This window comes from Geospiza fortis, unplaced genomic scaffold, assembly GCF_000277835.1.
Source record: "Geospiza fortis unplaced genomic scaffold, GeoFor_1.0 scaffold66, whole genome shotgun sequence".
Lineage (NCBI taxonomy): Eukaryota > Metazoa > Chordata > Aves > Passeriformes > Thraupidae > Geospiza > Geospiza fortis.
In genome coordinates this window covers 1,578,409-1,604,671 of record NW_005054312.1, presented here as the reverse complement: position 1 = coordinate 1,604,671, position 26,263 = coordinate 1,578,409, and the positions used below count along the sequence as shown (strand labels likewise).

At 38.0% G+C, this 26,263-nt stretch overlaps 1 protein-coding gene across 1 annotated transcript in view; it reads right to left on the bottom strand.

Moving 5' to 3' along the window:
- The window catches only part of INO80 (INO80 complex ATPase subunit), a 58,347-nt gene that overhangs the window by 5,012 nt on the left and 27,072 nt on the right, over positions 1–26,263 (bottom strand). Inside the window, 9 exon segments of the mRNA XM_031055823.1 lie at positions 693–781; positions 1,341–1,443; positions 2,690–2,848; positions 4,260–4,332; positions 6,634–6,728; positions 10,424–10,551; positions 15,777–16,002; positions 20,919–21,059; positions 26,230–26,263. The exon segment at positions 26,230–26,263 is cut by the window's right edge and continues 213 nt beyond it. Coding sequence (XP_030911683.1) covers positions 693–781; positions 1,341–1,443; positions 2,690–2,848; positions 4,260–4,332; positions 6,634–6,728; positions 10,424–10,551; positions 15,777–16,002; positions 20,919–21,059; positions 26,230–26,263 — 1,048 coding nt within the window.

The window sequence follows — 26,263 nt, the reverse complement described above, 5'->3', positions numbered from 1 at the left end:
ATAGGAAGAATTTCCCAAAACAAGTTTCTGAAGGATGTGGTAACAGATCCCTTAAATGCTCCTTCTTTTGATTTCAGAAGGGTTTTGTTTGCTTTTCTTCAAAAAATAGCTGGAATGATGGAGTATTACTCTTACAAAATTACTTTGATTTCTAGTACCTTTTGGAGTGAGCTTGAAATTCTTTACCATTACACAAGATTCCAATTAATTAATGCAAAGCCTCCCCGTCTTACAAACTGAGAATTTTCATAAACTGGTTTTGGAATTTTCATAAACTGGATTTGTTTGTTTTTAAACAAACTAATCTTCCCAGTTCCATGGAAGCCTCATAGCTGTATGGGATTTACCTGTGTTTGGTGCTTCCTTTACATTCCCCTTTTGTCCTTGCAGAACAAAATCTTAATAAAGTCATCAATTTAATGATCAGTTGATTGTCAGGTTTGTTTGGATAGGCAGTACTTCCCTATTTTTGAAGTTGCTAAGAGCTAAAATACAGGTAACTACGCATTATTTATTTTTAATATACCTCTTCTGTGTAAGGAACTGCCACAGACTGACTTTCAACAGCAAAAGCAAGAAGGTTTACTCATTAAGACTGCCTTGGCATAAAATGTTTCCACATTCCCTAACAGTGATCCTGAAGGCCTTCTGGTTCTATTACTGACACAGGCAACCTCTCTGTATCAAAGTACCTTCTCAGCATATTTTTCCCTTTTACGTTTACGTTCCTTCACACGATTTGTTTCTTCTTGCTGCCGCTTCTCTTCTTGACGCTGACGCACTGTTGGAAAAGAATTACAAAGCTGTCACCAAGATATTTCCTATCCTTTTATGAATCTTACAAGAAGTTCTTATTCTAACAGAACTGGGAAGAAAAGTCAGTTGTATTGAAACTAAAACACATTGAAAGCATTACTCCATTAAAATCATTTGTTTCCAAGTCACTGAAAAGTCTTACAGGGAAATTCTTCTTTCAAGCAACATGAAAGTCTATGCCTCTAACTTAAAAAATATGATGAAATACAGCACTTTTACTAAAACTTTTCTTGTCACGACCCACATAGTTCTTGTCAAAGCTCTGTCATTCAGGAACAAAGTAATGATCCTGAATGAATGCCAATAAAAACTTAATCACATCATCATGTCTCATTTTGCACAATTTCCTTCAGCTCAGCAGTGATATCAAACCAGCTTGTACTAACAAGAGTTGGCAATACAAAAAGAGACAGGAAACAGAAGCTGTTATCTGCAATACATGTGTTTGTAGAGATAAAACCACAGATTTCATAAGGTAATGAAGTGGAAAATGGGGGAATTGCTGAAACACTAATTCCACATACATTTCTTTTCTAGCTCCTCATCATCCAGCAGAAGGCTGACCACCTCTTTTGGCTTCAAGGTGTCAGGTTTGAAATTGCCACCTGAAATTACCATTCGTTGAATCTAGAAGGAAAAAAACAAGTGAAGAAAAGGAAAGATTAGTCAAAGCCACCATGAAACATTTCTCATTACCCATCACTAAAAGTCAGCTGAAAAAAATCATGCAAGGACGTCTCTCTAAGTTAGACTTGATCCAATTTCTCTATCATACCAAATTTAGCAGCAAAATTTCAGGGTATAAAATATGAGAAGCAACTGAGATAGAAAGCAGAAAATTACCATCCCTTATGGAAAGTTACATTTTTTCTGAAGCAGTATGTAATAAACTAGAAATTATAATAGTATTAATTAATATACTACTGAACAAAACAAAAATACAGCAACAGCCCTCTCAAGTATTATTTACCCATTCAAATTTTCAAGTAATTGCACAGAGGATCATGAAGATCACATTCTTAAAGGGTGCAACATTTTTTGTCTCCTTGACTGAAAACTGTATCTCCACCCTGAGTCAGTGCTGCAGCTTAAGCAATTCACTCAGCCTCTATTACTAAACTATATTAAAAACAAACCCAAAAACTTCTTAAGAAGAGTTGTAACCTAACAGAAGAGAACAAGCAATATAAGGCAATTTCAATGACTTGGATCACCAGCAGACTACACCTCATTTTCAGGCTGATTTCAGGTAACTCCAGTGCAGTATCTCAGAAAAAATTGTTTCAACAAGGGAAATGTGAATGCATTCAGTTGCTGCAACATCATGAGCAGCATCCAAGTAAGACAAAAGCCAGAAAAAACTCCAAGTATAAAAACCATCTGAGTGATGTATATAGTGTACCTACTGCTACCAAAAACCATCAATCTCCTTAGTTATTTTCTTGCCAATAAAGTATCACGAGGTTTAAAGTTCCTAGTACACTTATTGCTTGATGCTGCAGGACACAGAGCTTTTCTGGCAACCCTATTACCTCAAATAATTTCCACTTGATTACCTTCTGTTGTGTAACATAAGAAGAATCAGTAACTCTGGCACAGCAAAGACAGAAGCCCTAGTCTTAAAGAAGCCTGAGTAGCTTCACTGCAACATAAGAAATAGTTTTCATGAAGTCATACTGTAAATAATTAGCTTCTTTCCAGTTCATATGTCATTGAGCTGCTGCTGTGTTAGAGACACATATTTGAAAAAGATACTTCCTTTTGTCTTCTGTCTCCCTGCAGACACTTTTTCTGTCTCTTTACTCATGTTGATACATGCTTTATGATACCCTTCCTGTAAACTTCCCATTGCAGGCGAGTTCCTTAATCCTACCTCGCTCTTTTCCTTTGCGCGCTGTAGGATGCGCTCCTCGATGGTGCCTTTACAAATCAGGCGGTACACGGTGACTTGTTTGGTCTGACCCAGCCTGTGGGCACGGTCCATGGCTTGCTGGTCTACTGTTGGGTTCCAATCACTGTCATAGAAAATGACCTACAAGGCAACATCAGAGGGATTAAATAAAAACAGACATTTAGAGCACCTGGTGACTAAACAAACAGAAATACAATATACTGATAATGACAGGAATACAATCATGTTTCACAGAATTACAGCCCCACTGTAGGCTGTGTTAAACTAGCCTTGTCCAGTCCTGTGAAGTCTCTTCCATTGCATTTCAGGTGAATTCAAACTAACTGACACTATGAATGTTTCAACTTCCAAAGAACATCTTTAATATCGTCTTAAACAGACCTGATAGGGAGGCACAAAATTCCTAAGTTTGTTATCACATTAAATCACTGTCATACAATTAATTATAGACCACAGTCTCCATCATGGACGCATTTTAGTGTTACTTACCATCATATCAGAATTTCATTAATAAAGTAATACTCCAATTTTTATTCAAAACCTAGATAAAGTCTAATGTTTCTAGTACTTTGACTATAAAAAAATGAGATGCTACATTAAATTAATATTGCACTATCACTCTATTAGTACTTTATGCACAATAAGCATCAAAACCAAAAGCATTTAAAAATTTTAGACAGCAAAGTATTAAGAAAGTCACACAGAAAACCACTAAAAGTACTCATACAAGGAACCTGCATGAGCTTCCATCTGTTTATTTCTTCTTTTAAACTCTGAAAATCCTACAGATACTTGTTTTCTCTGATTTCTTGCGACTGACAGCAAGATAGGATAGGATTTTTTTGATTCAGAGATCTTTGGGTTTGTGTGGCTACAGACTTGAGGTCAAATCTGCAAGCACACCAGGTGCAGGTCAGAAGCACAAGAATAGCTGTTAATGAAAAGATGAATGGTTCATCAGTATTCCTTCCCCAGTGATTAGTGGCAGCTGCTCCAGAGTGCAAATCCTTGCAATTCACCTAAATCAGTCTGTCTTTACACCTCAGGGGAAAAAATTTATCCTTCCTAAGTAGCTGATCCTCAACTACAAATGCCTTCCTACTTTTATAGGCATTGTTTCATTCTTCTGGACACAGAAAAAAGGGTAACTGGTAACTATTTCACCGGTTCCTTTGCAACTGAACCTTAGGAGCAAAAGGTCATTCATACAGTGAATGCTGTTTCATCTAAATGTCATTTGCACCTGTAAACCCCTTCAGTAATCCAACTTCTTTCTGGACCCTGGTACTGAAGTATGTGTGGAGTGGGAAGAAATTTCCAACTGTAACCAAAAACTGCGTACCAAAATGTCCAATGTTCTACAACTTTATCATCAAGATAATATTACATTGTGAATAGCAAAGTAAACAGTATATGCAATTTCACAATGTGAATGGTAGTACTAAAAATATTGATCAGTATGGGCAAGAGTGCCAACTTTTGCACAGAATGACCGATTTTCCAACATAAATTGTTACCAAATTTCACCTACCGTATCTGCAGCTGTAAGGTTAATGCCCAAGCCTCCAGCTCTTGTACTTAACAGGAACACAAAAATATCATTCCTGTAGAGGAAAGAGATGAAACCCCCTTATTTTGTGCATGAACAAGGAATAACCACAGAAACAACTTTTTGACCCATATGAAGCAATCAGGGCTATTTCTATTACTTGAACAGTTCAGAACGCTTTCTGCTGTTCATTCTCAGTCAAGGAAAACATATGAAAGAGTGAAAGAAGATAATCTACAAATGAGGACTGTCTGAACATGTAAACATTCAATTTGCAATAGCAGTTTATTAATCTGTATCAAACAAAACCAGGGCTTGTTTATCTTCCCCACACTGGAAATTAGGATTTCATACACACAAAGAACAATCTATTGTTTCACAGAACTGACCCGATGTTAAAGAAATCTTGTCTTAATGATGCTCAACTGATAAAAAAAAGAAAAATAGAAGTCAATACTGTGTAGATGTGAGTTTTGCTCTAGATTTGGTGCTTTGAACAGAACAAACAAGGAGACAACCCTATACGTAGCATGACCAAGTACTGATGAAAACTCCAGTGATAACAGCAAAATCAAAGTTTCTGCTAAGGTTGTGAACTGCACTAGTGTCTCTGCAGGGTCACCAGTATTTAGAAGTGTTCTACACCTTACGTATCTGTGAACAGGCTGACACAAACAAACCAGACACTACACTAGTAGGGACTCTGAAGACACTGACACATTGTCGTCTCTGCTTAAGAGAAAACAGTCTGGAATGCCACATCCTTTTGGTACTACACTCTCTGAACAACATGGCAAATGTAAAATCAGTGAAGTACCAGAAACTCAAGTGGAATGAACGGGAAGGAACCAAAGCCAAGCTGTCAATCTTCAGACTTTATCGTGCAAATAAAAAAGCCAAAGGAGTCAACAGGTGCCTGCTTGCACTGAAGGTAATCTTTGGCCAGGTAATCTCTTGTAACTGTAGTGGGATGCGTTTATAGACAGACACCTGAACATGCAGCTGTGATATGCTTCTGGATATGCCATATGGGCAGCAAAGTGGACAGAGCCACAGACTATGAGAACAAATTATCATGCCATAGCTATGGATTTTCAGCACCTTGCAAGGATATCCTGCAGAATAGTTTAGTCTCAGTCATGCTTTTTTTTCCTGGAAATATTTCTCATAAGTAAATCATGTATAAGAGGAACACAGCTATCATCTTAATAGGAATTCTTGTTGAGACTGGCTGACATACATTTCAAAGGGATTTCCTGCTGAAATTATTATTTTTCTTCAGTTGTTTTATTCGCTAATAAAACCAAATTCTGTCCGTTAATATAACTATTTTTTTCACTTCTTTTGGTTAAAGGACCTTACAGGAGGAAGTGTGAGTATTCCAGGAGGACATCATAACCTGCAATGAACTTGTTTCTGACACCTGGAAACAGGCAGAAAGAAAGGTACTACATGGTCCTCTCACTTCTGCACATGTTCAAGTTCACTAGAAGATTCATCATTGCAACACAGTCCTTCAAGTTCATCAGCCTCGTGGACCAGTGACCTGAAAGGCCTTGACTCCTATCTTCAGCAACAATACTTTGGGACCACTAACATAAGGAATTTTCTCAAGTCTAGAATGTTGCTTTCACGCTGCAATAAACAACTAGCTATGAACCTAACTCCACTGAAATGGGAAAGTGACCTTCAACCAAGCTCACCTCAACATACAGAAACGATAACCTAACTGTGAACTATTGTACCAAAATGACATTGTATCAAGCCATAGCTCATGATTAAAAGGAACTCAATAACCATAAACTCAATCATTGTACGTAATGCGCCCTGATTTGCTTATCAAAATGGTCAGGATCAATTTTGGTTTAATAAAAGAGAAGAGTTACCCTACATTTCTAACTAATAAAAAATCCCCATTTTATCTTTTGTATACTAGTTTAGGGTTTCTTAGTAACATATGGTTAAATAGTTTGTTTTGCAGAAAACTAGGTCACTTTCAATACTCTAGCATATGCAAGATTTTCAGTCTCATCTTTACAGTGTCAATTGTCAAAGCATTTAATAACCATTGGACATTTGCTGCTTTTCTATTGAGCTTCTTTCTAAGCAACAGCCTATTTGGATTGGCAAGAAGTACAAGAGGTGGCTACACTAAACTGCTTCCAGTACGCTTTCACAGGTTCATATCAAAATCACTGACTACTGGTCAGCAAACCACCAAGAAACTGTTTCAGATAAACGAGGTCAATTTGATATAAAGAAAGATAAGTGCAAATTTCATTTATTTCCATTACATCTTACATAATTTCCCAGGTACATGTATTTTAGCACGAACACATCTTGCAAACTACATTACCTGTTCTGAAAATCTGCTACCATGTCCCTTCGCTCAGAAATCTTTGAAGAGCCATCCAATCTCATGTAGGTATGTTTCCTATAAACCATGTATTCCTGCAAAGAACATGCACAAAAAAAAATACAGTTGCTCTTGAAACTGTTCAATCTTGATTCTTGCAGAGCCCCTGACCACACACAATAAAAACAGGATTGCTAATTACAACAAGGTTCCATAAACATCATCAACAAATGTTCTGTAAGCAATACTTGATAATAATACAATCCAGAAATTAAAGCTACTCAATCATATGTCAGCTTCTGCATTTCATATAAGAGATAAACGACAATGTCAATTCAGAGTTGGAGATACATTTGCTGTACTGCAAACCTGGTACATGCCTTTTCCTATAAATAAATAACTAAACAAAAATCACTAAAATGGGAAGTTTGTTTTCACAGTCTAAATTTTTACTAAATCCCAAGTTTTTACTGTGCAAGCAAACCTTTCCAAACAAACCAACTGCATCTGCTCCCTGTTGATTGTATACCATTTGACTGGTGGTTTTAAATACCTGGAGCTGTATAATGTCTGTTCAGCCTTTATCTCAGCAGCGAAGAGCCTTGTGAATCTCTTGCACAGGAGAACACTGAACACTTACACTGGTGTGTCAGCCCACAGCTCCTGCCAAGCAGCAGAACTGAAACCACTGCCTGAGACACAAATCAAATGGCATCAGCTAGGAATGCTGATGAAAAAGCAAATGGTTTTGCCACTGAGACACATTTTTCATGCTCTAAGGTTCTCAGCATTTCTTGATACCTGTGCAACTATCAACAAAATCTGAATTATAGACAAAGCTCAAATAACCACAGAGTTTCTCTGGAAAGACATCCTCTGGGGTGCTTAAACAACGGGATCCTTGCTTGGCTGAAAAGAGGCAACACCTACTGGTTACACGAGTTCGTTTTAGCCATACTGGTGCATGAGTCTTTTTGAGATGCCGTGAGTGCAAATGAAGACAGAAAGGAACAGACAGTGCTTTAGCAGCAAGAACTATTGGATTCATCTTGCTCCAAGCCACAGTGCCCAGCACACACAGAACTGATGTGCTGTGAGAAGACACGGCAGTGCTTGTACTCTAATGAACCTTCTGACAGTACCATGCCCAGTTCTCCTTTTCACCTATCCTTCAGGGCTCCTGATCCCTTTGTGTTCTGCAGAAACAGCGAAAGAGCTGCGATATTATAAGGAAACTGAGAAAAAGACTGATGGAGAGGAAGCAAGCTTCAACATGAAGCAGATGAAAGAGAAAATGAGGTAAATAAAAGTGTGGAAATGGCCAAATCCAGACGTGGATTACCTACATGAAACAGAGCTCACGGCTAGTAGTATTTCTGGAGTACAACAACAGAAATTCAAAGCAGAGAACAGCTACTTCACCACACAGACAAACAAATTCTAATTAACTATTAATTTATTCCATTTCTATTACATGTTTCTGTCACCAACTAAAACCAGACAGATAGAGTTGTCAGGCACTATGCCACCTTTTCTCTAGTTTGATAAATTCTTTTACTATTACCACAAGAACCTTTCCCTTTTATTTCTTTGTTACTGTCTTTATCTGCCTTTATGATGATTCAACCTTTGATCTTGACTTAGTCTTCCCTCATCTGTTAACCATCTCTTCATTATCTGTCTTCTAAAAAAACTTCAGCACAAACAGAAAACAACTTATTTCATTCCATCAGGTGCATTTATCCTTATTCCATACTTCAGACATTTTCACAAAGGCACAAAGTGCAAAAGAACAAGTTATTCTACACCTGCAGTACTGGCATTTATTCTCCCAGGTCTGCAAACTTGCTTTGTACATTAGCCCTTAGCTGAGTATGGCAAGAATGCAGTGCTGCTAAAGCCAGTGCTCTTCTGGGCTTCCACAATGATACTTTCTCAGGAAAATGTTTTCCCTTCATATTACTTCACAGTAAATAGAGAATTCTTCTATTTTCATACAACTCATTAACTTTTGGTAGAGTATAACCAAGGCATTTTACTTCATGCAGAACATAATGCACCCCTCATCTCATGAATATAATCTGATTCCCAGTGAAACCAAGTTTCATTCCCAATGAAACTTTTATAGAAGAAAGCAATCACATGGAGAGAAACAACCAAAATCTTAAAAAGTATGAAATACACATCTGCATGAAAAGACAATACTGAAATTATAATTTATCCTCTCCTGTTGAAAGAAAATAATTTTCCTCTTTGTATTTATATCTGCCATTTTATAATGGCTGAACTATGCAGCCGCTCTTCAGCTGAAGCTACATAAAACAAACATCATTTTGTAACTTTGTAAACAATGTGCTTTGGGCTCTCTGCCCTGCATAGATTAGGTAAGTGCAATATAGTCCAAATACTGTTAAAAAGACATCCTGTGTTTTTTCATATTCAACTAGGCAGATATATTTTGACAGATCAGGAAAAAAATAGATATATGTAGATATACAGCTTTTGCAAGGATTTTCTTATTAATGGAGTCCTTACTTGATTTTTAGCTTGCTTAACTTCAGCTTCTGTTACTTGGGTGGGGAAAAAGAAAAACAGAGGACTTAGTAGGTGGCTTATTTGGATAATAAAACACAAGTGAAGTTGAACATTCAAGAGATGGAATAGCAAAATGGTATGCTCATAAGCCTTTCAAATTGAATGCTAAGAGAAAAGACAGAAGCACTAAACACAGCTTTATGAGCTTCATGGTGTAATGCAGGGTATCAACAAACCTACACCATGGCCAATGTTTGCCAAAAGAAGAGGCATACAAAGCAATGCTAGGCAAAGTGCCAAAATACAGAATTGCAACCATGCAAGTTCTGTTTTTCCTCACAGCAGCAAAAACAAATTCAGCTTGCGATTTGTTATTGAACTATTAACTGCTGACCTTAAAATACTCTCCTGTTCATACAGAACTCATGACTTAGGCAGCTATTGATTCAGGCTTCTCACTTTTTCTCTTCAGTTTATTGTGGAGAAGACAGTATCCTAGCTCTTTGATGGCACAGCTGCTCATCAAATAAAGATTTTTTTTTCTTCAGAGGCAGAATGTCTAGTTTTAAATTATAAGTTATTACTTCATTCCTTATTTCTTTCCTATCCCATATGCCAGAGAACCTCCTAATGTTTATGAAACTTCTGCAGAGGAATCAGATATTAGAGGGAAATGGTAATGGTCTGTGAAATTACAAGCAACATAAACACTGTAAAATTTACCACTGTTCTCCCTCTTCCTTCCAATAAAAAGGCATGTAGGCATCAAATGAAAAACGAAGGAAGCAGTTCAAACCAGGAAAAGAGGATAATTAAGCCATGCAACCCCTTGCCACAGGGCAGTGCAAATACCAACACCTAACAAGGTGTTAAGATGCAAATGAAGAAGTCCATGGAAGAAGAATCCATGTTGGACAACTGAGTGTATAGGAGGCATACTTGGTTGAGAAACCCCTTGAGCTGCAAACTGCTGGAAATTGAGTGAGTAATGGTTAAGTATCAATATTCTTGCACTTATTTTCTGCATAACATCTGTTGTTATACACTGGTATCAGCAGAACACTAAGTTGGACCTTAGGTCTAACTTCGTATGGCAGTTCTTATATTCTTATATTAATGCATTAACCTCTGGGTATCCTCTGGTATAGTAATTTTATTTAGGCTTTCTGCATCCAAATTATTGTACTTTCTCCAAAACAGTGTTGCTAAATCTCCATCTTCATAATTTGTCTTCTGTCAGCTATAGCTCTCCTACCTCCAGTAAGTCAATCATCCGTGTCATCTGGGAGTAAATGAGAACTCGGTGTCCTTGAGATTTCAGCCGTGTCAATAGAAGATCAAGAGCATGAAGTTTTCCACTGTCAGTGATCAGACTCTCTTTATCTAAAAAGAAATAGAAGAAAAGCAAGTAATTAATAAAGCAAATCCAGATACATGCCACAAGTGATCTTCTAAGTGTTCCTCGCACTCCACTGCATTATAATCTCTGAAGCAGGGAGGTGTGATGGGAAAAACTGCAACATCCCTTCTAGCTGATACTTAAAATCACAGTGGTAACATTAAGTTTTGTTTGCTGGGATGGGAGCACACCTATATGCTCCATGTGGCAAAATCTCATTATAGACTGGTCTTAAATGTGGCATCAATCGTTTTTTTGGACAGCCATATCCCTCATCCAAGGTTTTATTCTGCCCAGATCAACAAGCACTAAATGCCTTGACACTTGAAGAAATATTTTCCACTACACACATGAAAATGCTATCCTTTGCACATTTGCTGCTACCTGCTGCTGAGCTTTAGACTTATCCTCCACAAACCAAACCCCTCACCTTCCTAGAAAAGAAGAACAGTTGTCCAGGTCACTGTAAAACAACAACCCCCTCACAGCACTGCCTTCAATTCTTCCCTGCCCTCTCCTTTTTTTTCTTCTTTTGTTTTGTTTAAGAAATGTTTCCAGATGGCAATCTTTTCAGTCACTTCAGATTTTATACTTCATGTCCTGTCTATTTCAGCACTGCTCATGAAGTATTTTTCAGGAAGGAGATCTTCCTGTTTGTACATTCTGTACATAAACTTCAGTAAACAATACATTACTGTTGAAAGAGGATGAAGAGAAATTTTCTTCCAAAAAATTATCTGTTGGAAAGGCCATTGATGATTCTCTATTCTTTTGGATGTCTGAACTTGGGTTTACAGCCAAAACGGAAAGCTGACAACTGCAGATGGTGCAGGCTAGTACAGAACCCAAGGATTTTCAGCATGTCTAGCAGGTAATGTTCTCTAATGCCTAGCAGGTAACACTTTTGCACACTTCCTCCTACATAGAATGAATTAACTCATAGGCTGAAGAAAATTCAGCTTTCTGTAAGGCAGTTACCTGTCTTGCCTAATATCCCAATTAAAAAAAAAAGTTATATACAAAATTAATTCTTCCATCTGACCACCATGTATTTTAATATAAGCAAAAGCAGCTTCAGACTAGCAGAAGAGAGGAGCACAGATCACATAACAGCACTCCTAAAAAGGTCTTACAAGCACAACAGGCAACACAGTCCATGAGTACCAAAGTGATATGGTAGGTGTGCAGTCATGCGGCAGAGTAGTAAGCAATCCCTGCAAGTACAGCTATGGGCTTGCTGGGACAAGCAAGATTGCAGTTGCTCTCTTTCAAAAGTATCCTTAGCTTAAATATAAATAATGGACTTGATGCTGGAATCTACATCAGAACATCCTAAAATGCAACTAACTGCCTCCTTTCTGAAATTCAAAAAATTGTGAGTTTCCATATGGTTTAAAACAATTAGCTATTCCGCTTGCTGTATAAAACAATGCTGTGAAAGCTCTCTCGTATGGCAATTTTAGAGCCATGCACCTGCAATTCACTAGTTGAGAGCCCAAGACAAGACAGATCTGCTCTTTCTTGCTTATCTGCCTATCTAGATCGTGACTGTATTTTCTCCTTTTGGCAGTGATGATCTTGCTCTGCCTGGAGCAAGAACCATACCATTGCTTAAATTGCTGACAACTACCTTAGGGGATCCATTAACTGGAGAGCTGAGTCAAGGAAATACTGTAAGGAAAACTAAAGCCCACACATCAGGCTAGCATTTAAGTGTAACAGAATGTATAATGATGCACTCATCTCTAGAACAGCATTCAGTCTCAATTACATGTATATCATTAAGAGCTTCATGCATTCTTCTAAGGAAAACCAAATTTTCAACTTAGGCAATTAAGCAAAATGGAAATGAATTACAGCTACTTGGTTTCAAAATACACTTATGGAAGCCAAAGCCTTTGTTCAACAGCAGAATTTACTCTTTATACAAAATGTTATTATTTCCTTTAATGATAAATACAGCCATGACATTCTGCTTTCATTCTAATTGGTCAGCTTGCTATTTCAGGACAAATTATATTGAGTGAAGCTACATGAAAAGTCTAGATATATAATCTAGATATAGTGGGAAACGAACATGATTATTAACCAAAAGCTATCTAACTGGAAGAAAACTCAGAGAATCAACAGGGTCTGTTCAAAAGTTAGTGTTGACAGGATCAGATTAACATATTAGCAAGTTTTCAAAAGCAAAATGCTACTGTTTTTCTCACAAAGGCACCAATAGGTAGAATTAAGCTTTGCTAACTGGAAATTATGCGTGTCCCCTGCTGCTGACTCCTGAGGTCTCCATTGTGTAAGTTACTATTTTTAAATCGCAATGAAATGCAAATTACAAGTAAAGAATTTATTTGCAGATTATTTGTAAAGTTAGCAACTTGTTAACAGTTCGTAAGTCATCCAATAGCTCCTAAGTAGAGCAGACTGCACTGGTGAGAAAGTTTTTGAGGTTTTTTTAGGAGAGCAAAACAGTACTACCAAAAAGAGATTTATCATCTCTGGAAGAGAAAATCATTTGTCCTTAACCTGGCACCTTTAAGCTTGCTATCCTGATGCCATTGTTTTTTCTAAGATCAAGTATTTTTCCACGCTGAAAGCCTGCCACCTAGTGCTTCAAACAACAAATTCTGGAAAATGGTAACAGAAAATGTGCTTTACTCATGCCATCTTCAGAAAATACCAGAATTATTCAAAAGAGAAAAAAAACCCGTGACTTCCACCTCTAGTATCTCTCACTTCTATTTCTAATTTGCTCTTACCTAGGAGAAGAAAAAAACTATCACTTTTTAAAAGGGGATTTCCAAAATTTGCAGTTCTACATGTTTTTACATTTAATGATCGGCAACAACTTCAAATGACAAATTCTTCGGATTTTTTTTTTGGTTGTTGTTTAAAAGGAGCTTTTAAAACTTTAAGGCAGTCAGCAGATAGAGGTCCTGTACTGCAGTGTCCAAGAGCTCTCCTTAGGACACAATTTTTAGGTTCTTCAGCACTTATGAAATAAACAAGAAAAAGGAACCAGACCAAATGGCTGTCAGTCTGAAAAAAAACCAAACCCAACTGCCTCCAGCCATGCTAGGATGTGAACATAAATTATCTACAAGGGGATACAGTGGGCCTGGGAAGAATAGTTACAAACGATTATGACTCAGAATAACCTTTGTCAGGAGCTTTGGCTGATGACTGTAGCTGGGCTCAGTGCTCTCTGGAGAATGAGAAAAAGTGCCTCTGGACATGCAAAAGGCAGAGGAAAGAGAGATAAAGCCTGGGTTCCAGTTGACACCCCTGGTTCCCCTCCTGACGGCACAATGGGGTCAGTGAGGAGCTAGCTGGCTCTCACAGTAAACAGCCAGTGAGGCCGGTGCTTTTTATCGATACTAAAAGGACTCAGACACTTCCTGCCATTTAATCCAGGACCATTTTTCTTTCAAAGAACAGGAAAAACCTCAAGAGATTCCCACAGTGATCACAGCTGAGCCTGCTGCCAGGGTACTGGGAATGCAAAGTCTGGGAGAGGATAGATAGGGTTTAGGAGAGAGAGGTGTCCCCCTTTTCTTCTTGTCACCTATTCGCCACAGACCTTCACAGCAACTGTTCCATTTGACATTTGCTACTTTAGCCTTGCAAATGGCTTCTTCAGCACATCACTCACTTTCTGTAAGGCACTGTGCCTGTTTCTGCACCTATAAACACAGCTGTCCTGTTGTGGTGTGTGCTCTCTCCTCTTAGAGTAAGTTTAGGTTTGAATGCTACTTTCCACTTAATTAAAACAAAACTTTTTTACCCCACTTCTAGGTCCAACACTTCCTAAAATTAAGCCAGCTTTATGTAACACACTCATCCCAACCGCCTTCTCAACAAAACTCTGTTGTGCTTTGACAACAATTTGCCCAACCTTGCACCTATCCTTTCACTTCTGAAAGCTTCTTGTACCCTACCTTTATTCCTCTAAAATTTTTTGCTGATAACAAAGTCCCCAGCTTAAAATGGAAGTCTTTCAAGAGAATGCAGCCCTGTGTCTTTTCTGCATTGGCTACTTTTCTACATTTCTCTGTCCATTTCCTCTATCTTAATTTATCTCTTCAATACTTCCCACTTTTCTGCTACAGAGATTCATCTTTTTTTTCCAAATAACCAGCAAACAATAAAGAGAATTGCTGAAGAAATTATAAAATCGTCAACCATGACTGAGTATTAATCCAGTGCAAGCTCATGCAAAATGATTTCTCCATTTCTTAGGTACAAATGTGCATATGCTTCAAATTACTCCAAACACTTAAGAAGGTACCTTCTTAAACCGGACTGTAGCAAGCAAAAGGCCATTTTCCTTTTACTGTACTAACTTCCCCTGCCAAACATCCTTGACCCAAAAGGGTCTGGGAATAACTTTGCATCTGGCAGTGTAAGCTGTTTTTCCTCTTGGCTATCTGTCAGATCTCTAGTACTTTCTGCAGAATTCTGCTTGTTGCTCAGGACCATCTTCTGACAGCTAGAGCATATCTGGCCCATGAAAGTCACCGCAGTACTGGCAAACCCTATGAGATCTTGGATTACTTTAGTCTAATTCTAAGAAAAAACAGTACATTTATTTTACTGGTACACTGGTACCTTTTTCCCACTTTACAAGGAAATATGAATAAGTCTTTATTTCAATGGAAATTTAGTAAATCCCTCATGCCTTATTTCCCAAACTGATTTCCTCTGAACTTGGTCCTCAAACCTATCCTTCTCATGATACACTGCTAAAAGTAATTCTAACCTTTTCACCAGGCAGACCAATAAAAGATCTTTTACAACAATATGAAGCTCTTCCAACACCTTAGGAGGCAAGGTATGTCTCTTAACTTTTCATGCAATCTTCCTATCTCCAACCTCAAAACAGTATTTGGTCGTGAGAGCAGACTGTGCTCTAGTAAGCAAGTCTATCTCTTTATAGTCATTTGGAGGACTGACATGCAAAGAAAGGCTTGTAAGCATTAGAAAAACCTGTATTAGATATTTTCTGTATCCACTGAAGATTTACTTCAGATAAAGGATGCAAAATCATGGTATATTTTAAGACACCAAGGTTAACTTTCACTCAGAAGGAAAAACAAACACACAGCCATCCCTAATCCTTCAAAAACCCCACAGCCAAGCATAAATTACAACCAAATAACAGATGTCCTTATTTACCTCATCTCCATTCCACTGCAACCTCCAAACTTACCTGGTATCCTGATAAAAGACCAGCCGTTCTGAGGCCTGATCCCTAAGAGCCCTCCTGGATGCTCTGGGAAGAACTGGGAGCACTGCTTGAGCCAGTCAGCTGCTAGCTCAGGGGATCCATGGAGTACACACTGCTTTGCTTCCAGACTTCCTCCTTCCCTTAGTGCCCTGCGCTCGTATTCTGCACTTCGGTCATTGCAGTAGAACTCCAGCGGCACAGCTGTTACCTACACGCAAAATAATAATAATCAATATTCTTGTTCACATTTCTCCCTGTCCCCAAATCCCCAGTTCAAGTACCTTACCACAGGATCAAATTTTAGAAGTCAAGTCATTACGAAATGTAGAAACAGAAAACAATCTTTGATTGGGCTTAAACCAAGCAAAGATGCAACATCTCTTCACACCACAAAAAACACCATAGGAACAACCAGGCACAGAAAACCTGCCTTTTGATAAACTATGCCTTCTGCCAACTGCTACACAACTGATAGCAAAACTATAGGAGTAATATCCTTGCTCTACCTCCCCTTTTACCAGGATTTATTTATTTTTAGTTCCACCCTTCACAATCAAATATTTATCTCATTAGCAGAAATTACACATGTTGTCCTTAACAGAAATTCATGTGATAATTCAAAATTAGCGCAATTCATAAATTAGAAACGAGGACAAAAGGAACAGCATATTTCTTGGGCTTTACAGTTGCTTTGAATGAAGTGGGCAAAGAAATAATGCTCTTTTTCTTGCGGCATTCTATGAATCCTATGCCCTATTACCTTTTTCAGTATATACAACCCAGCTGGACAAACCAGTGTTGCAAACACGGGAAGTGTGATTTCATGCCATGTGAGCTGCTCTGGAACAGCTCCATCAGTGTAACTCCCCCTTTTCTGCCCCATCCACCCAAATATGTACAGAGTGGAAGGTGCACATGAGCCAAACAGCTGAATGCCAATGGCTGCAAGGTGCTCAAGAAAAACTCTGTTCCAGCAGAAAAGGCTGGATTTTGTAAAATCTGCGGCTTTCTCATATCTCTCCCTTACCACAACAGGACAACAACCAAAAGTGAAACTGAGCCATGGTACACAGCAGGACGGACTGCTCTGCTGGATTTAACTTCAGATACTTCACCAGGAGCTAAATACCGTGATCCAAAGTAAACACAATTACAACACTTTAACACAAATATAAATGCAAAACAATTCACTGTCTAGCACAAGATTTCAAAAAAAAAAAAAAAGCACAAAAACCAACAGATTACCAACTTCTTTCTACATTTTTTGAATGTAAGTCTGTTTTGGGAAAACATTCTGGGGTGTTTAAAAAATCTATTTGTAACTAAGTTTATAAAAGAAAGCTAGTAGAAGCTATCTAAAGACTTAATATATCATACTATCTAAAGACTTAATAATGTGTTGTAAACTCACATAGAAATGAAAACAAATTTACTATTAAGACAACCTTACAATACAGGCTAGTAACAGAGAGATTTGAAATGCTGTGACAATTTCTTCACCAATGTAAGAAGCAAATGTATCATTAATTTAGAAGTCATTGCTACTTTTATTTCAGAAGTACAATGAAAAAATCCCCCATGTACAGTCATGTAAATTAAAAACATTGTCATGAATCCTAACAGTGTGCAAAATGACATTCCCTCCAGGACTGTGAAATGCAATGTAGCAAATGAACAACAAAGAAAATCAAGCTTGTGAGAGTTTTCACTTAAAAGAGGCAAGTGGGGCTGCATAGGAAGAAACAGTACAGGAGGCTTATAGGTTTTCATGGTGAACAGTAAGCAGTGAACTTCCTGCAGAATTGAGATGGGGTGGGAATTAGGGTGATAATGGGACATCTGAAACGTTAAACACAATAAAAGAACCATCTTTGTATGGCAGATGAAAAGCTTCTATATTTGAAGAGAGTTTAAATTTTTGTTCCAGCTTACTCTAGTGTGGTAAAACTGCTATATTGATAGTAACATATACAACATTGTATTATGCAAATGAAAATATTTTTACAGCTTGTCTAAATGATAAGCAATAGATAGTTTAATTATCACCAGTTGTAAACACTGCACTTTAGAACTGTAAGGTGAAGAGAGCAACCCATACCTCCGGACTGCCTGGTATCTTAGATATTGGCTGTACCTCTCTGAACATTTGTCAGCTAACTCAAAAGTAACAGGTATTAAGCAAGGTTTCCTAGCTGGAACTGTGGCCCAGACCAGTTTCACAGGAGTTCTTCTCATAGGAGAAAATTAATCTCATAGAGACTTCTGTTTACAAGGGCCAAACAACTGTTTAAACAGATTATTGAGCACAGTTATAGCACTTAAAAAACAAACAAACAAACAACAAAAAAGCATACACAATCTTTGCAATAATGGTAAAGCCATTGTTTTTCAAGATGCCAAGAGCTATTTTAATACCTGTCTATGAGTCTTACACATAACCACACAAAACACTGCAAAGTGAAACAGGGTGTATTAAGACTTTGAATGCATTTCCTCTACCTAAAAGGTACTCTTAGAGTTGCTGCTATCCTGTGCTGCCACCTGCAGTCAAAGCATATGTTTGACCTCTGCGAAAAAGGGCAAAACCTCTTTCAAAATACAAAAAATTCAAAATGCAAGCAAGTTCTGTCACCTGAACACTGCTATAAACACTGTACATCACAAATGATGGTACAAACTTAGGTTGTTTACGTTGTTTACTATTCACCATCACATTTCAGTTCACATTTCTACACCGGACAGACTGGAACAAATACTCTTTTCAAGCACAAACAACTTGACATATTGATTTCCAGGACCTAGATTTTCCACCCCTAGGACAGGCAGCCACTACACACAAAACAGAGCAGACTAACTTCTGACACATAAACATATCCTATCTTCCAAAAAGAATACACAGATTTGTACACAGGATTTTTACAAGACAAACAAAGTCAGAAGATTCTACAAGCCATGACTCAATAACACCTCAACCTAAGAAAGAATTGGTAGGAGACAATCTTGACACAAACACTGTGCCTCAGTGCTATTTCTACACTAACAAGAGCTACTCTTCCTACATATCCCATGCAAAACTGATTGACCTCTGAGGACCCCAGATTATCTTTACCATCAGTTCCTTTTTTTTAGAATGCAGGCACATATTTCTAGGGTAGAGTCCCGTATCTTTTGGATGGCCTTACAAGTGAAAACAAGACTTTTCTTGAAACGGACAAAACAAAAAGTCTTTCATTCAAGTTTGCTCACTCTCCTCTTTATTTTGTCCTGGCGCATTTTTTCAAATTTTTCTCCCCACAGGTTTGTTTTTGTGGTTTTACTAATAACAAAAGGTAGATTAGTCTTCAGGATTAAATCCTCCTCTGTCAGCACATTATTGTCTAACTGACTGATTGTAAGAGTCATGGTTCAGAAATACATCAAAAATACAGTGACAGGGATGTAAGAATGCATTTCCACCCTAAATTAAACAAGTTAGTTTAGCTAAGGCAATTGTAGAATGGTTCCTGCATTTATCTTCATGCAAAGTTAACCTCTCAGACAGTGTGAGATGACCAAAATGGCTTCACACAATATTCCAGTGTGTAAGAAATCTATTGAAATTAAACCAAACCGTATTACTAGAAATTTATTTAATCAGCTTCATAATGACAATGCAAGATCCATCCTCAAAGTTACGTTTTTTATGATTGAGACCTGTCTGTACTCACAAAAACTGCCTGCATAGAAAGAAGACTTACTCCCTCCCTCAGCTGCTACATAAACATACACTCCTATTTCTATCATTTGCTCAATTAATTTCCCAAAATTCATCACAGGTCAAACAACAACAGAAGGCTATAGCTTCTGGGAAGATATGTGCTCTTTCTGCTCTTTCAGGTCTTCTACACTCCTGCCAAAAGTTTCTAACATGCATAAAATTAAATCTTTGTGCTCCTAGAAACAAAAAGCCATGTCTACACTTAATCATTTTCATACACCAGCCAAACCAAAACAAATAACTTTTTTTCTTTAGAATAAACATCAGATACGATTTCTTTTCGTCTTTCCCTTCATTTGTAGCCTTCTAAGCCCTTCTCCACCCTTTCTGCTGTAGGGGAGCAATTCAACATATTCTTCATCCATGATGCAAATTCAGGTACAAAGAGGGACAAATCGAAGGAATCTGAAGGCGAAGTGGTTTTCACAATTTACTCTAAGAATAACCTCCTGTTCTCCAGCAAGGCAGTACATTTTAACAGAGAGGTGACATGTGACTTTGAGCAGTTCAGCTGGATTCCCAGCCCTTGAGCTGCTGACACAGATAAATTCAGCTTGAGCAGCAGCAGGTAGGTAATGAGCTTGCTTGTGTGAGGTCCTGCTTGCCATCCACCCTTCTCCAAATGCAAAAGTGTAATTGCACATCATTTTATGAGGCCTACAGCAATAACTTCAACAGTGACTAAAGAATATAATATCCGGATGGTCTGGTAATAAAATTGCATTTTGTCCAGATTTGTCAAGTTCCAGCAACATGGAATGCAATAGCCACAGACCTAATGAAGGTCTCCTGTGTCAGCCAGGAAACTTCAACCGAAATAATTTCAACATTCATTTAATAGATGACAGAGAACCCCATGCAGTAGCACTAAATATCCAAAAGACCTAGAAAATGGCAACTTGAATAATCCTTACATACTGCAATTTGGTGATTCCTCTCTGGAGTGTAAGAGAGAAAACAAAAACCCTTTTCAAAAAAGCATCGCTTCCCAGTTCTCTTTTGTCATCTGAGTTGACCAAACAATCACCTCATTCTGTGGTGATGACACCTAAATCTCCCCCTTGGGTTATCAATTAATAATTTACTTTAATACCTCTTCTATAATTGCTTTAGGTATTAGGAGAGAAAGTGAAATCTTAGAACAGCTCCTGTTGGGCGCATCTTACAACTTTCCTTTTCCCCTCAGTACACATTACAGTCACTTCCCCTACGAAAAACCACTATTGAATACTGTAGCAAAAGGATATCCTCACAACAGTTTTTCCAACCAAAAGAAAGTCATATATCATTGTGTTCCTAAGACACAATTCTACCAAGGTTTAAAACACAACAGAAAATACATAATTTACAACTTAAGTGGGACTTACCCGTGGACTGGCTATGCACAGGAAGGACGGCAGCTCAGTCACCTGGCAGCATCGTACACATGAGGTAGCTGATCTCCTTCTATATATGACATGGTCTGAATAGCCAGTAACTGCTTTACAGTGGCTGCTGAACACAAGGTTCTGAAAACAAAATTAAAATTAAGAAGTTAATGTCTATGAAGAAATACTATTCTCAAATCTTGTATTCACTCATGAGGAAGACAGACAAAGCACATTCTGTATGTATTTCTCTTTGAATAAGGAAAACTCTACACATCTTCTGTGGAGAGTATTTGAAGAATCTTTGTGTAATTATCAGAACAATTGAATCCAGAAATGTTTGTAGTCCGAATAGATCATATCAATACTTGTCTTGATGCTCAGTTGGAACCAGAAACAAGTTTTTCTGCCTTTGAACCTTTTGACCCTAGCTTTTCTAATGAAGGCAGTCCAGGAATATTCTAGTAGGTCTGACACTCAGGCTGTTTTCTAGCTACTCATTTATCTATTCTGAGTTAAAATTGAATTTTGCAGAGAGAAAAAAATTAAGAATTGAAATAAGGCTGGCCTGGTATCTTTAGACTTGCATCTTTTCCAACCTTTTCCTTCTCTCCTGTGCAAAAGGGCTCTAAATTTTATCCTGAAGATTTTAAAAGTGCTAGCAGGGTTACACACATAAACAAATCCATGTTTAAAACCTGGAATTTGCCACAATGTCCTTTTGATACAGAAAAATATACTGACTCAGAAGTGGGGATATTGAGATGACAGTACAGTTTAAAGAAAGTAAAGCTCTTTGAAGATGCTCAGCTCTATATAGAAAAATAACAAAAAATTTTTTCTTTGCTTGCATCATAGTTCTTTTTTAATTGTAAATATCTGCATCAAACAATGAAATAAACTGCTTATAGACTAAGCCATTTCTGCCACTTAGCTTTTATTGACTCTTCTATATTCATAAAGATCAATAGTTTTATATTATATTTGTTTCCTATAGTATGCAGAGCATTATTCTGCACACAATAGGAAACTAGCAATAATTTTAGAAGCATCAAGAGGCATACCTCTCACTACCACAGGACCACAGGATGTACCTTCCTGGCAATTCCAGAACTTAAGTTAAGTAAAAGGTAAACAGGATCTCAAGTTCTGGTATTTTTCTGCCCCAGTTCCTAATGCACCAAAATTAATGGCATGCTACTTTCACTTTACAGAGCCTACCAATTTTATGAAATCCCAGTATTTGAAGTTGTAAACATTCAGATACACGATAGAAGCAGACACCCTGTACAGCATGTCATACATTAGATACATGCATTTCTATGTATGTAAAAAAATGCTAGAAAACACCCACAGCAGGAGTCTATTATGGATAATGCATTCTGGGCCCTTTTGTTTCCATTCACTGGGCAAGATGCAGATGGCAAGCACATATCATTTGGAACCTGCTGACAAGAGAGGAGAACAGTCTGACTGTACATACATGCCAGCACTACCTGCACTCAACCCTAGCCCTGAAGCACGTCCTTCAGCTGCTGCCAGCAAGACTCATGGGCTGGAGCTGGCAAAAATACAGTTCATACTCTGACCGAACACTTCCTCCTCTATATATGAAAGCTGAAAGCTGACAATAGTCTTGCAATGACACTCGGCAGAGCTAAAAAGAACAGGTCAAAGCTTGGCCCACACTGTATAATGTGAAGTGATCCCAAAAACAGGCTCTTTCTCAGCTGACAATTCTTAATCAGTAATGCTGGCTTAAGCAACAACTGCTTCACATGTTTTCTCTGGTACTCACAGAGCCCCTTCTTGTTGGCCTAGCTGTCTGTATTCATTAAGATGCTGATCAAGATGAAAACAAACCCTTGCCCCTCTGCTCCAACTGAGTTTTGTGACTTGCTCCACCACCTGGTAAAACTGGCCATGTGCTGAAACAATAGTGTGGGAATCACAGGGCTGGAAATACATGCCTGTGGACAATGGATATGAATCCTGGCTTACTCATCTGAGAACAGAAACAGTGGCAACAGAGCACCAACTCTGCTGCTAAAAAGAGCAAGTCCTTTCCCATATTTGTGCCACTTCCTATGCTAATTTTGTCTCCTCTCCAGAAGTCTCTTTGGCTACACACCTGATCAAACAAAAAATTCAACAGCCATGAAAATACAAGGTTTTCTGCAGTCGGCTCCTACTAGATATGTTGGGGTAGGCCTGCATCAGCAGACGCAGGGTTCCACAGCTGAGAGTAAAGAAAGGACAGCAAGAGTCAGAGGGGGAAGAGTGAACGGCTGCTTTAGCTCAAAGCCTCTCTCTTCCCCATCCCTGGACCCCACACTAGGAGTACAGCTGATTTTATGAAGAAGAATCATCATTGCAGGCAGTCACAAGAGCTTTCCAGTAAGTCTTACGATAGCAAGCATTGACATGCTGATTGTGACCCTAGTCAATAGAGGCATTTGGTAATTATTTCCTGGAAAGTCAGAATACAAGAAATGGATAGAACGGAAGTTAACAAACCGTAATTCCAAACCTATGCAAGTTTGTTACTCAATTCTCTTTTGGAAAACAATATCAAAGACCCATTTAAGATGACTTTATGGCAATTGAAGTACCTAGGAGGAAACAAATAAAGCTCCAAGAAGGTACTCAAAATAAGAGAAAAATATTTGTACCTGGGCATTAATCTGCTTTGAGTGCTAGATTCCTGTGTACAAACTATGAGCAGGTCACATAAGAAACATCCCTCTGAATTCTGACATATGCAGCTGTTAAGTATTCATGAATGGAGCAGTCACCAGATATAACAGGGACAGTGGAAACCCATCAGTTTCCCATCAACCACATACATGGAAAAGACTGGGTAAAATTACAAGACCGAACACAGCCACAGCTCTAAAATGGCTCACATACTTCAGTACAACAAAGCCAAAAACCAAAGAGGAAGATTCTTCAAAGCCACGGATGTACAACTATGCACTCCAAAATAAGTTGAAAGAAGGTCTCCTATACTGCAAATAGAGCTGCACATAAATATGGGTGATTGCTACCAACATCTTAAGCCCATTAACACTCCTACATTTTTAATAGGAATAAAATTACAAAAGGAAAGGAGGGAAAGGTTCATGTAAACAGAGCAGATTTTATATTCAATTGATTCAATGCATACAAATGAATACATATCATGTGGAGGTGTTGAGCAGAAGAGACCTCACACTCTGCAAGCAATTTCTGTATTTACATGATTAAACATATCTTTAAACAGATGCTACTTCAATTTCAGGAATATCCATTAAAAATAAATGTGTCTCTTTTTCTATCGACTTTTTTTCATACTTTGTCTCTTACATCGGAAACGCTGATCTGAGCAGTTAAGAAAAACCTTTCCAGATTTTTACTATTTCCTTTTTCCTCTTTTCTCACCCTTCTCATTCCCTACATGTTACTATCTTATGAAGCCCAAGAGGAAGCCTTGGGGAATGTTACATTGAAAGCTTCTCCAGTTTGGCTAAGGAAAGAGTTAGTTCATTTCACTCACAATAATGTGCAGTGCTAAATGACAGTAATTTGTCTAACAGGAAAGCTAGAAAACAGCTTTAAAGTATCTGTCATAACTGCAGGGCTATTCTTCCTTTTGATTCACTGGGGTTATCACAAATGCACTGTATTGTACCCACTGATGAACTCTGCTCCTCAGCCGGTTTTTTTCTGTATTGAACTTATTCGTTGCAGCAGTCATTAGTTACACAGAGTCAACAGCCTTGGGAACCCCTAGGACACAAGTACTGACATCTTCAATGAATAGAAATTATCTGGAGAAACCAAAGTAATGTTTAAATCTTGCTAGACTGTGGTATAGGTGGGTCTGTAGCCTATCCTATTAATTTAATCATTTATATTAAAACCTACACATGCATATTCCACATCTTAGATATAAAATCTAAAACCTTAATCCATCTTCTGTCCTTCAGAAAATCTAATGATTTTCATTTTGATATTCATGCACACCAAACCATGGGCTATGTAAGGACTTGTTCTACATATGTAAAAACAAATGCAACCTTCTCAATTCTGATACCATCTTCTTTACTGCCACATTTATGACAACACACAAATTCTCCTTAACTGTACAAACAAGAGGACAGAACTATACTACAGTCTCAGAGATAAGCACTGCAGGCACTATAGAAAGAGCTGACTGTAATCTCAAAAAAACTAACTGAAAGCAAATTCATATAGCAAGAGATTTTACCAAGCTAGACATGGAAACACAGACTATTGAAATACCAGCACAGCCAGAGTTAACAGGCACACATTCACTTGGCTGGCTCTTTGTTTGATAACTAGGAGGACTCATTTTGTTGGCTTTGCTGTTAACCTGCAAAACATGACACCAAGTCCAAGGCTGGTTTCCTACTGCTTATGCATCTTCAATTTCAACTTCCTCTACACAATATTCAATTGAATTCTGGCTATCTCCTTTCCCCTTCCAGACTCATGAGCAGAAGCAATATTCCCTTGAGAAATTTGGCACAATCTCACTGTTTCAGAAAAGATTTTTTTTACTGCATATCTGCTAACTGCCCAAGATGTTTTCCTGACTCCACGTTAGCACTTCTGTGAACTTATTTCCCAGTGAACTGAATCAATGGAGCCTTAATCTAACTCAGGAAATCAACGGCAATTTAGTCATAAAAAGGAAAAATCTTCACACATATCCTAGGCCAAAGACTAACAAAAATGATCTTGCATCACACAGTAATTTGAATACATCTGGATCTACCAGACAGTAGCAGAAGCAAATTTCAGAGTAGAAATACAGCACTGAAAATGCTTGTTCACCAACTATAAAACACTGTCAGGCTGGTCTCTGTTTTCCCCAGCTGCTGCAACAATGTATTGAATTGGACAAGAGAAGAGTAGTTTCAGCCAGAAAATGACCATTTTGCACGTAAAAAACATTATGAAACTCCTAAGCTTACATATAGAGTCTATCCCTGACAAATCATGAGCCAAGTTCTGTTGCTCCTGTATCTACTTTTGGTGCTCCAGTAATATTTTGAAGACTTCTAAGTCAACTGGTTTATTCATTATAGCAAGTTTTGAAATGTAATGCCACATGTGAAGGAGACAGGGGTTAAACTATTTTTCTGTTCAGCACTCTAAAGTCTCTTAACTGTATCTAAAAAAACAGACAGTATCATCATCCCATTATCAAGTCTGTTTTCCCTGTATCATAAGGACAGAATGGTTTTCACCACTTCTCACTCATGAAGATTTGCTACTGTCTCCAGATCACAGAAATTTTGCTTACCTGCAGCAAAGTGCAGCTGTGCAAGTTAGGGAAA